This window comes from Choloepus didactylus, chromosome 10 (assembly GCF_015220235.1).
Source record: "Choloepus didactylus isolate mChoDid1 chromosome 10, mChoDid1.pri, whole genome shotgun sequence".
In the NCBI taxonomy this organism is placed as follows: Eukaryota; Metazoa; Chordata; class Mammalia; order Pilosa; family Megalonychidae; genus Choloepus; species Choloepus didactylus.
The window spans coordinates 114,137,086-114,150,017 of record NC_051316.1 but is presented as its reverse complement, the minus strand read 5'-3'; the positions used below and the strand labels follow the sequence as shown (position 1 = coordinate 114,150,017).

Genomic DNA, 12,932 nt, shown 5'->3' with positions numbered 1-12,932 from the left:
ACCTTTTAACTTGTGTGACTGTGGACAAGTCAGGTAAGCGCTGGAATTAGATGTCTTCATCTGCAAAATGGAGATATCATCTATTGTAAGATAGGTTTTATTTGGTTTGTTGAAGGATTAAAAACAGATAACACATTTAAAAGCGCTTATGAGTTCCTGCCCATAGTAAGCACTCAACATTTTTTTCCTATCATTGTCTTGGGCTTTCAGGAAATACCAAGTAAGAGCTCCCCAGGTCTAAGAGAAAACCTGGAGTCAAAAGGAACTACTAAAACCAACTCAACAATGATCCACAAAAGAGTTTTCTGAGTCTACAGACTAAACAAACTCATGCTTTGAATTCTGATAAAATCCAGAGAATTAACTCTATGAGTCTAGTGAACTACAGATCATAAAAGCTTCTATCGCAGGAAAAGATTAAAGCTCAGAAGACACAGAAAGATACCTACCCAGGTGACTAGACTACAAGAGCAAGTCCTACAAAGGGACAGTGGAAATGAGACTGCAAGAATGGTCCACACTGCATTCCTGTAGCTAACAATAGTACAGTGACATCTACAGGAGGGAAGTGATCACAAATAAAAGAGAAACGCTGTCCCAATATGAACTACATGGTGTGAGTTCTGATGCCAAAAAGAAACCAGGATCTAGGTGCAAGAGAAAAAGAACTATTCAGAAATTTAGGAAAAAAAAATTTTTTTTTTTTAAATTAACAAGATTATCTTCTGATGAAGATTATCTAGACTAGAAGTCCAGAAGATTCTTGGTCAAGAATAACCTACTCTGGTTCTTGTTCTCAGCAAACGTATATGGAAGTGCTAATGGTTGGAGGAGCATGGTGTATGCAACCTACTCTCAAATGCTTAGAAGTATGATGGATGGATGGATGCATGCATGCATGCATGCATGCAAGGATTGATTGATTGATTAGATAAACAGAGGTAGAATGATATAACAAACATAGCAAAATGCTAATAACTGATAAATCTGGATATCTGGGTGGGAAGTATGTTGGAGTACCGTGTATTGCTTCTGTATTAATTTTGCAACTTTCCTGTTAGTTTGAAATTATTCCAAATAAAAAGTTTAAAAAAAAAATAACCTACTTCAAAGAATAACCTTTTCCAAAACAAGTAAAATCAATACTGTTTCAAGTCTGATGTCCACATTTATTGTGTCCCCATAATTTCCTTCCCTGTGATAGTCTAGAATACAAATGCCCAAAATCTAGATTGTGTGCCACCACACACCATACACACTGGGTTTATGGCTGATGATAATCACTGACCATGGTCCTCTTTTTCCCCAAACTCAACACGTGGCCTAAGAATTCCTGACCTCACACCAACCTAGATAACAGCCACCACCAGTGACTAGAATTTATAATTTATACCCAACAGAAGACCTATCTGAAACCTCTGATTTAGACTTACATTATTTGTATACTTGTAATAAAGTACTTAGTGTGGCTCTGGACAATAGCAGTCAAAAGAAGAAAAATGTCCAGGGGTGAGGGGTAAGCAGAACTGTCTGAATCACTCACTATTAAGGGAAAGGGGGGAAGAAAAAAAAGAAGATAAAGTTAACCAGAGGAACAAGTAGAAACCACCAAGCTTTTTATAGTAGTTGCCCAAACAGGAAGTTTAGTACCACTAGTCTGATAAGCACCCACAGAGTCTAACAGATAATGACCAGAAAGACAGGCTGAGCAAAGAAAACTTATAAAATAAATACAAAATACAAAGTAAAATAAAATCTTCCCCATTTTCCACTGTGTAATTAAGGTTCTTTATTTCAAGGTAATATTAAAATTCTAAATACATATTTATGAATAAACAGATGTCTTAAATTGTCAGACATTACTCATTTACCAAATAAAATGATAAAGAGCTACTTAATCAAGGAAAAAAAAAAACTTTTACAAGGGAGGTGTACAAATACACCTGAGTGCCACAAGTAGCAGGTGATTAGAATAAAATGAAGATTCTAAAAGTAATGCTGGAGAAATATATCTATTGACATATAAAGGTGTTCCTAAGTTTAAAGTTCAGGTGATGATAGAGAATGTTCACAATAATGCAGTTTCTTGTGTTTAAAAAGCCTGAAGGCATAAAAACCATTTGTTAACATTTTGCTAATCTGTGGGTGGTGGGATTTTGAGTCATTTTTATTTTATTTTGTTTCTCTGTATTCTCTAACTTTTCTGTAGTAGACTCATAATTGAGATTTTTTTTTCCATTTAAAAACCTGCTACAGATAATAATTTGTTCTTTTTGTTTCTGTATAAACAACAGGAAGAAGCAATGGGGCAAAGTGCCGTCACCGTACAAGCCGTGTGCTGTGCTGCCCGAGCTCTCCGGTCACAGCTGCCTCCACGGGGCCAGATAACTGGAAAGCCGTGTGACCCTCTGGGGACCTTTAAGATATCCCGACCCCCCTCCTTTCAACTTATCAGAAACCTGTAGCTTTAACAAACCGTTTCTGGATATAGACCACTTTCAGCCCCAGTGCCTCAAAAATAATCTTTTAAAAAGCACGGTCTAACAACCTGAACTATTTTAAACAAATATTTTCTATTCAGCAAACACCACAGGTTTCAAAGCCAATTTAAAGCCATTCATCATAGTTTTGTTTTGTTTTTGGTAAAGCTGCTCTCTGAAATGCTTCTTAGAGTAATATTAATAAAATGTCCTTATTTCTTACCAGAAGACTCTTTCCCATTCTGTTTTTCATAGAGGGTACCCACGGACATCAGGAAAACAATAATCAGGAAAACTGGGATTCTCCATGAGCCAGCCAGGGATGCTGAAATTATTAAAAGTTAGCATTTTTAGTGAAATAAAAATCTAACGCTTCTCTTTTAAAGAATCAGTTTAGAAGACCAACAGAACAATTTAGTACATATGTTAAAAACAGAATTGTTTCAAAAGGGAAATTTTTTAAAAGGAGAGGGGGGACTTCTGACAGATTAAGCCTCGATCTTAGGCTTTCCACAGTAAGTCCAGCCCCTCTCCCAGAGGTCCCTGGTCTAAAGGACTAAGTATGTGCCAACCTCTTTTTAAGGGGCACATTTCACCTAAGGAATTAAACCCATTCTAAAACACATCCAGGCTTTAACAGCATCCTGAACTCAAACCACCTACCTGACCTTGGAATGACCAGCAACAGGCACAGCTCCTAAAATCAGGAAGGTCTGACTTGATGTCTAAAAATACCAGCAGGTGTGAACTCAAGAAAAGGGGGACTGACCCAAAAGGCGGCACAAAGTGCTTCGACATATTCTCCTTAGTCATACTGTGAAAATGTTAACATGTGGCCAAGGAACAGGTCTACCCACAGCCACTTTCATTTCCCTGAGATTGTCTACAGCCTCAGGGACATGCTGCCTGCCTCCCTCCTCTGCCTTCCCCAGATCCACGATGGGTCCCTTCAGACTTTAGAGGATTTTTCTGACAACACCTCTAGTACACCAAGTCAGTAAAGCTAGAGAATAACATTTTATTCAACACCAAACTCTAAGCATAGACATTTTCCAATCAATTATTTGGATTTTTAATTTTTATTTTTAACAATAAGTAGCTCTAAATACTACTTTAAATAGACTATCTACTGCTCTGGGTTACTGCATTTTGTTTATAAATTAGAACTTAATGTTTCCATAGCCTCAGACTTGGAGATAAAAGAATCCTAATAATATGCACTGTACTGAAGATCCCTCTGTAACATCCTCACAGCCACCCAGCTGTCAGTGAGCGTCTGAAATAACAAGCCCATAACTCTGAGCAGCTGCCTCCAATCATCCTTATGTTGAACAAAGATTTGTCTCCCTAAAGCTACTCATTGCTCTGACATCTATCCCTCATGGTTACACAGATCTGTTTAAACTACTCTTTCACAGCCTTTCATACTAGCCTTTCATACTTTATACCTTCTCACTTCCAACCCCTCCCCGCTCTGCAGCCCCAGTGCCCTTCTCTTCTCCAGTTCCTTTAACCTGTCTCTCACACGATTTTGGGCACCTCTTATCTTCCTCGACCACTTATCTGTATCCTTCGTAAGTATGACATTCAGAAATGAACATATTTATTTTTAAAGGACTTTTTTTAAAATGAACATTTAACATAATTAAAATATACACAGTTTAAAGCATAACATTTTCATTAAAGACTAATTAAAACAAAACATTTTCTAAAGATTATTTCAAAGCATTCTAAATGCAACATAGAACACTACAAAGGATTAATTCATTCACACAGTCAGCCTCTGCTAATGCAACTTAAGCTAGACTTTAAAAAAAAAAAAAAAAAAAAGTGACCCACCTAAATGAAAAAGCAATATAATCCAGACAGGAATTGAAACTGCTCTCAAGTAGCGTTCAGTGCTTGCATTCCACTTGAATGAAACAGTCAATACATAGCCAACTACCAATGTCCAGATCTTAAATAAATGAAATATAGACACAGTGGTAAAATATATGCATATGGAAATAAACATGCAATTATACAAAATTTGCAAGCATCTCTATAGTGGCAAGCTCTGGGTGTAGCCCAGATAAGATGAACATTGGTGATGCTAAAAGGAGCATGTCTAGGTTCTCCTCCCTGTTTAGATAATCAAATTTAAAAATAAACAGACATTTGAAATCTCAGTGATATTACTGAAATATTTTCTTCAACAAAAAATGCATAAAGATAATTGATGTCAAAGTCCAAAAACAATTTTATGCATAAAAAATAATTATGCATAATTGTGAATTCCTGACGTTTTCTCTATAAATCAATGTTTCGAATGGAAAAGAAAAGCTTTCCAAAAAGAATCTGGCAAAAGATTTCGTTACAGCCTAAGAAATATGTTTGTTACTGGGAGAGGAATTTAAAAGCTAGGAAGAAGGCAGACCGCTGAAGTGTGACCCTGTTGAGAGAGCCTGGGTAACAGATGGTTAGAAGCCAGTCCAGAGTTATATGCAGAGTTGAAGTGTACCTGAAAAAAATATTACTAGAGGAAAAAAACAGCAACACTTGACAACAGGGTCCCACCTCAAAAGTTTTCCCTATACTAACCCTACATTGACTCTAGCACTTCAGCAGCATCCAAAGAAGCCAGAATAGCCTAACCAAAAACTAATAACCTCATGTTTTAGTAGAACATTTATAGAAGTTGGAAGGAACAACACCAAGAAGGTGAAATTCAAGTTAGGCCTGGATCCTGGGGGTGGGGGGTGGGAAGGCAAATTAAAACTAAAAAAGAGCTTTAAGCTGTAATTCAGTGCATGAAGGAAAAAAACTGATAGACCACTACAAAACACAGGGAAAAAAGCTACCTCCGACTTTGTTTCTGTGATATCTTCCAATAAACATTATCTTTGGGTCTTAAAAATGTTTATAGCTTCTGACCAGGGAATTCAGCTTTGCAACTTTTTCCTTACTAAATAATGACAAATTCTGAAAAAGCTTTAAATATAAAGAACCTCATCAGAGCGTAATTTAGAACAGTAAGAAGTTAATTTTTAACTACAGATGATTTATTCAATAAAATGCTACAAAACCACTAAAATAGGTGTTTAAAAAAAACCAAAAAGGCTATATAGTGAAAAATATTCCTATCACATATTAAGAAAAAAAGTAAAATAGAAAAAAATATATTTGACATGATTACATCTACAATACGGGGTGGGGGGGCGGAATATACTGAGAAATTATGGATCTATGTGATTGGTGAGATATTGTTTTCCTTTTTTCTGTATTTTCCAAATTGCTTTTAATGAGCACTAGCTCTTTTTAATGAAAAGGATATGAGAAATATTGTTCTTCAAGCAACTCTATCAAATGAAATATTAAAGAGATCTGAGCCCCAGATATATAAGGACCTGGGAAGTGCAACTACAGTTATTTCAAAAAAGTTCATGCTTGAAGGACCAGACAAATTAACCATGGGAATTCAGGGAATTTGAGATATGATTTAGAGCTCAGAACAAAAGCTGAGTTATAATAACAGTACACTTAACTTAAAATTGCATAAATTAACTCATTTAATCCTGATAACCCCATGAAATAAGTAATACTATCACCCCATTTTACAGATGAAAGAAACTGATACTTCAGAGAAGTGATTTGCCCAAGTAAGTGACAGAGGTAGGACCAGAGCCCAGGAAATCTGGCTCGAGTCTGCTTCTTAAACATAAGGAGAAAGAAGAATGGTGCTAGAAAAATAAAGAAAAGCAAAAGCTGCTCCAATGTTCACAAGGGAAAATAAAGACAGCAGACTATGACAACTACAAATTGTTGAAATCAACAATGATTCTCAGCAAATGTATGGTCTTCAGGGATAATCAGACCTTCCTACTAAACATTAGGTCAGTAACTTAGATGCAAGTGTAAAAGGCCTACTAATCAAACTCTCAATTACACAAAACTGGGAGCAGTCAATAAAAAAAAATGGGATGACCTAATCATAATTCAGAAAGATATCCTGAAGCTAGAATACTGGGCTGATTCAAACAAGAGTAAAGTTAATGAATCTCTCTCCCTCTTGTTCCTTTTCTCACCTTCTCCTACATACACTCCCACCCACCGACCCACCCTTTCCATCTCCCTCTTCTCTTTCTCAGCTCCCTACCATTACAGAGAAAATGCTGCTATCGGTGACTTCCAGCCCTGGGACTCGGACTTTTGGCTACAACAAGAACAAAAAGCAGCCATATAAGGCACTGATGGCACCACCAAGTCCAAGCAACAAACAGGTCCCCAAGCAGCAGCAGTGGGAGCAATGGAAATGAGCAGCCAAGCAAAGGCAACCTGCACATCCAGGAAGTGCAACCAGGCATTACTGACTAGCACCTTGTCAAGCTGTGTCAGCCATATGGCAAGATTGTCTCCACTAAGGCCATACTGGACTAGTCCACAAATAAATGCAAAGACGATGGCTGTGTGGACTCTGACAGTCTTCAGCAGCACAGAAAGCTATAACAGCACCAAAAGCCAGTGGTATACAGGCACAGATGGCAAAGCAACAGGAGCAGAACCCCATAAATTTTTACATCTCAAACCTCCCACTGTAAATGGATAAGCAAGGGGATACTGAAGCCCCTTGGCCAGGATTATCTCCAGCTGAATCCTCCAAGACACCAGTGGGACCAGTAGACAGGTTGGCTTTGCAAGGATGGCATCCACAGAGAAGTGTGAAGGCATGATCACATAATTTAATGGAAAATTTATTAAGACACCCCCTTGAGTACCATCTGATTTCTTGCTTGCAAATTTGCTGAGCTAAAGAAACAAAAGAATCAGGGAAATGTGTGCAAAACAGGTTTGGCCAAGGAGACACAGGTGGTAATGGCCTTGACCTGTGACCCCACCACAGCTCTTCAAAATGGGTTTTACCCAAACCCTTATAACATCACCCTCAACAGGATGCTTGATCAGTTTGCATTGTCCCCATAGTTTCCACCAACTGGGTCTTCATATCACCAAGTGATTCAGCTATTTCCTCTACAAGTACCTAAGCTGACCTGGAGGCACCACCAGTCATCAGGTTGAGTTCTGATGCACTAGGGGTGGATCACCCCATTCTCTCCAGCCTGCCCTCGTGATGGAATCTCCTTAAGCAACAACTGGGCCACCTCTCCCTCAGTAGAAGGGCATGTATATGGCAACAGCTGTAGCCATGCAAGGAGTATACATCTCCCAGTACACCCCTGTGCCTTCTTCCAGTGTTTCAGCTGACAGCAGCAGCAGCAAAATCAAGTGACAGTGGATACTCCCCGCAGACCATGTGGTCTATTCCTTCCAGTTCAACAAGAACAGTGCACAGGCCTGGACCTGGAAAAAAGAACATCTCTACACTCCTGACTCTGTTGTTCCTCCACTGTTGATGGAGCCCAGGGGAACCATCACTTTTTTCTGTGCTACATTCAAGGAAATAAAAAACACTTTTTTTCTTTGTTTTGCAAAGAAAAAAGTTAATGGAAAAAAATGGAAATACTGTTTTTTAAGTTCAAAAAAGCAATTGCACAAGTACAGAAAAGGAAGAGGACATCTAAGCTACTTTGCAGTTGAGTATATGTCAGGAGTGTAACTAGTATCAGTGCCAATTTATAAAAAAAATACAATATTCATGTCAGGGAAAGTAACTATTTCAATGAATTTTGCACTGATTAAACCACATGTGCAATAAAATTTAGGCTGGGAAAGGAAATGGAAATATGAGATATTGATAAGAGCTTGAAAAACTGTTTAACTTAGAAGAGAAGGAAATGCCAAGATATGGTAGCTGTCTTCAAGTAGCTGAATAAAAGGCATCTGGGAAAGGCATAAGACAATTTTCTGTGGTTCTAAGGGCAGAAATCGTAGGTGGGAATTAGGAAGCATCGCACTGAACTCAATATGAGGATAAATTTTCTAACAAACTATAGCTGCCTAAAAACTGAAATAAACAGCCATCACAAGTGTTTCAGCAAAACTGACCTGAATTCAGAGATGTCAGGTAATGAATTCTATCCTGGGGGAGAAGGTGAACTAGAGGATCACAAAAGATACGTACTTTCAGATTTTAAGTCTATGATACTTTTTTTTTTTTTTTTTTTTTGGGTAAAAATAATTATATTTAAAAAAACAGATAAGAAAGTGTGTATAATTCTTTGTACAGAGAGAATTTAAAAACAAATGTAAGGAAATCCTTTGAGACACTATGTTATCATTTCCCAAAGTATACAACTTAGAACAATAGTCCTGTAAAATGAGTTGAACCACAACAAAATATCCATGGTCAAAAAAGTTTACAAAACCCCTTACATTGTACTCTTAGAAGACATTCATAGTGCACATTACCTTTTAGATACTTCTGGATGAAACGGAAATGGAAATATAAATGATCAATATTAACTCCACATGCAAAAGAAAACCTGACTAGATGAATACACTGAAAAGAAATTTAAAAAGCAGTAAAAGCTCTCTTCATGAAAATGCACCAAACTCATGAGATGCTAGTATAAGTATACATTTTTGTGCAAACCAGGAAAGAACCTGAGTTTTATATCCATGTTAACATCCAGTGAAACAGAGTCAATGTATACTGATATGGACATTGCAGGCAGCGATTTCTGAGACAATATTAGCCCTCAAGATGAGGATAAGAAACCATGGAGAGGGCTTTGGGTTGGCACAGGCCATGGAATAAGGTAGTTCAAATCATATTTATAGCAAGATTACTGATGGGCAGGGGAATTCCAGCTTAAATCAAAGCTGCACATAATTTATCACCTACTCTCTGCTAACATGTTGGCTAATTATCTGTTATAATATGATTCTTTACTGGTAAGCATTGTAAGAAATTCTTAAATACTCAAATCTCACGTTACAGAATATAAATGGTTAAATGAAGATAAGTCTCACACAAGAAGTTGGCTAAATTGAATTAGTACATCATCAGATAAGTAATTAGCTTCTTTGGTAAAAAGACATCAAGGCAATATTTTAAAAGATTTTAGTAGAGATAAGTTCAAATAATCATAACCACTTCAGGGTTAATGTGGTTTATCTAGTTGTGCAGAACCATTTCCAGGTGTTTTCAAGTGTAGGCTGCACAGAAATGCAGGCATATTAGATTCACCTAAAATATATATTATTTCCATTGCTACTACAGTGTTTTTTTTTTTTAATCTTCATTTTATTGAGATATATTCACATACCACGAAGTCATACAAAAACAAATCGTACTTTTCGATTGTTCACAATACCATTACATAGTGGTACATTCACCACCAAAATCAATCCCTGACACCTTTATTAGCACACACACAAAAATAACAAGAATAATAATTAGAGTGAAAAAGAGCAATTGAAGTAAAAAAGAACACTGGGTACCTTTGTCTGTTTGTTTCCTTCCCCTATTTTTCTACTCATCCATCCCTAAACTACACAAAGTGGAGTGTGGTCCTTATGGCTTTCCCAATCCCATTGTCACCCCTCATAAGCTACATTTTTATACAACTGTCTTCGAGATTCATGGGTTCTGGGTTGTAGTTTGATAGTTTCAGGTATCCACCACCAGCTACCCCAATTCTTTAGAACCTAAAAAGGGTTGTCTAAAGAGTGCATAAGAGTGCCCACCAGAGTGACCTCTCGGCTCCTTCTGGATTCTCTCTGCCACTGAAGCTTATTTCATTTCCTTTCACATCCCCCTTTTGGTGAAGAAGATGTTCTCCTTCCCACGATGCCAGGTCTACATTCCTCCCCGGGAGTCATATTCCACGTTGCCAGGGAGATTCACTCCCCTGGGTGTCTGATCCCAGGTAGGGGGGAGGGCAGTGATTTCACCTTTCAAGTTGGCTTAGCTAGAGAGAGAGGGCCACATTTGAGCAACAAAGAGGCATTCGGGAGGAGGCTCTTAGGCACAGCCATAGGGAGGCCTAGCCTCTCCTTTGCAGCAACCGTCTTCCCAAGGGTAAAACTTATGGTAGAGGGCTCAACCCATCAAACCACCAGTCCCCTATGTCTGTGGTCATGTTAGCAACCATCGAGGTGGGGTAGGCCAATACCTCTGCATTCTCCACAGGCTCCTCAAGGGGGCTCTACATCTTTTTTTTCCTTGTTTTTCTTTTTTTTTTTTTTTAACTTTCCCTTCTTTTTTAAATCAACTGTATGAAAAAAAAGTTAAAAAGAAAACAAACATACAATAAAAGAACATTTCAAAGAGACCATAACAAGGGAGTAAGAAAAAGACAACTAACCTAAGATAACTGCTTAACTTCCAACATGTTCCTACTTTACCCCAAGAAAGTTACATAATATAGCAACATTTCTGTGAACCTGTTCCTACCATATCCATCAGAAATCAACAGACCACAGTCACTCCTGGGCATCCCCAGAATGTTAAATAGCTTATCTGTTCTCCTTGGATTATTGTTCCCCTAACCTTAATTGGTCTCTACTGCTAGTTCCCCTACATTCTACATTATAAACCATTTGTTTTACATTTTTCAAAGTTCACATTAGTGGTAGCATATAATATTTCTCTTTTTGTGCCTGGCTTATTTCGCTTAGCATTATGTCTTCAAGGTTCATCCATGTTGTCATATGTTTCACGAGATCGTTCATTCTTACTGCCGCGTAGTATTCCATCGTGTGTATATACCACATTTGATTTATCCACTCATCTGTTGAAGGACATTTGGGTTGTTTCCATCTCTTGGCAATTGTGAATAATGCTGCTATGAACATTGGCATGCAGATATCTGTTCGTGTCACTGCTTTCCGATCTTCCGGGTATATACCGAGAAGTGCAATCGCTGGATCGAATGGTAACTCTATATCTAGTTTTCTAAGGAACTGCCAGACTGACTTCCAGAGTGGCTGAACCCTTATACAGTCCCACCAACAATGAATAAGAGTTCCAATTTCTCCACATCCCCTCCAGCATTTGTAGTTTCCTGTTTGTTTAATGGCAGCCACTCTAATCGGTGTTAGATGGTATCTCATTGTGGTCTTAATTTGCATCTCTCTAATAGCTAGTGAAGCTGAACATCTTTTCATGTGTTTTTTGGCCATTTGTATTTCCTCTTCAGAGAACTGTCTTTTCATATCTTTTGCCCATTTTATAATTGGTCCGACTGTACTATTGTCATTGAGTTGTAGGATTTCTTTATATATGCAAGATATCAGTCTTTTGTCAGATACATGGTTTCCAAAAATTTTTTCCCATTGAGTTGGCTGCCTCTTTACCTTTTTGAGAAATTCCTTTGAGGTGCAGAAACTTCTAAGCTTGAGGAGTTCCCATTTATCTATTTTCTCTTTTGTTGCTTGTGCTTTGGGTGTAAAGTCTACGAAGTGGCCGCCTAATACAAGGTCTTGAAGATGTTTTCCTACATTATCTTCTAGGAGTTTTATGGTACTTTCTTTTATATTGAGATCTTTGGTCCATTTTGAGTTAATTTTTGTGTAGGGGGTGAGGTAGGGGTCCTCTTTCATTCTTTTGGACATGGATATCCAACTCTCCCAGCCCCATTTGTTGAAAAGACCATTATGACTCAGTTCAGTGACTTTGGGGGCCTTATCAAAGATCAGTCGGCCATAGATCTGAGGGTCTATCTCCGAATTCTCAATTCGATTCCATTGATCTATATGTCTATCTTTGTGCCAGTACCATGCTGTTTTGGCAACTGTGGCTTTATAATAAGCTTCAAAGTCAGGGAGTGTAAGTCCTCCCACTTCGTTTTTCTTTTTTAGAGTGTCTTTAGCAATTCGAGGCATCTTCCCTTTCCAAATAAATTTGATAACTAGCTTTTCCAAGTCTGCAAAGTAGGTTGTTGGAATTTTTTTTTTTATCTTCATTTTATTGAGATATATTCACATACCACGCAGTAATACAAAACAAATCGTACTTTCAATTGTTCACAGTACCATTACATAGTTGTACATTCATCACCTAAATCAATCCCTGACACCTTCATTAGCACACACACAAAAATAACAAGAATAATAATTAGAGTGAAAAACAGCAATTAAAGTAAAAAAGAACACTGGGTACCTTTGTCTGTCTGTTTCCTTCCCCTATTTTTCTACTCATCCATCCATAAACTAGACAAAGTGGAGTGTGGTCCTTATGGCTTTCCCAATCCCATTGTCACCCCTCATAAGCTACATTTTTATACAACTGTCTTCGAGATTCATGGGTTCTGGGTTGTAGTTTGATAGTTTCAGGTATCCACCACCAGCCACCCCAATTCTTTAGAACCTAAAAAGGGTTGTCTAAATTGTGCGTAAGAGTGCCCACCAGAGTGACCTCTCGGCTCCTTTTGGAATCTCTCTGATACTGAAGCTTATTTCATTTCCTTTCACACCCCCCTTTTGGTCAAGAAGATGTCCTCCAACCCACGATGCCAGGTCTACATTCCTCCCCGGGAGTCATATTCCACGTTTCCAGGGAGATTCACTCCC

General features: G+C 38.0%; 1 protein-coding gene and 1 pseudogene across 2 annotated transcripts in view; one reads left to right on the top strand and one right to left on the bottom strand.

The window, feature by feature from the left end:
• The window catches only part of TMEM245 (transmembrane protein 245), a 111,240-nt gene that overhangs the window by 86,277 nt on the left and 12,031 nt on the right, over window positions 1-12,932 (bottom strand). For both annotated transcript variants that reach the window (XM_037850882.1, XM_037850883.1), the window contains exons 2-3: window positions 4,320-4,437; window positions 2,704-2,805 (exon numbers count right to left, since the gene is read on the bottom strand). In XM_037850882.1, coding sequence (XP_037706810.1) covers window positions 2,704-2,805; window positions 4,320-4,437 — 220 coding nt within the window. The remainder of the gene's footprint in view (window positions 1-2,703; window positions 2,806-4,319; window positions 4,438-12,932) is intronic.
• Window positions 6,629-7,439, top strand: LOC119545417 (annotated as a pseudogene).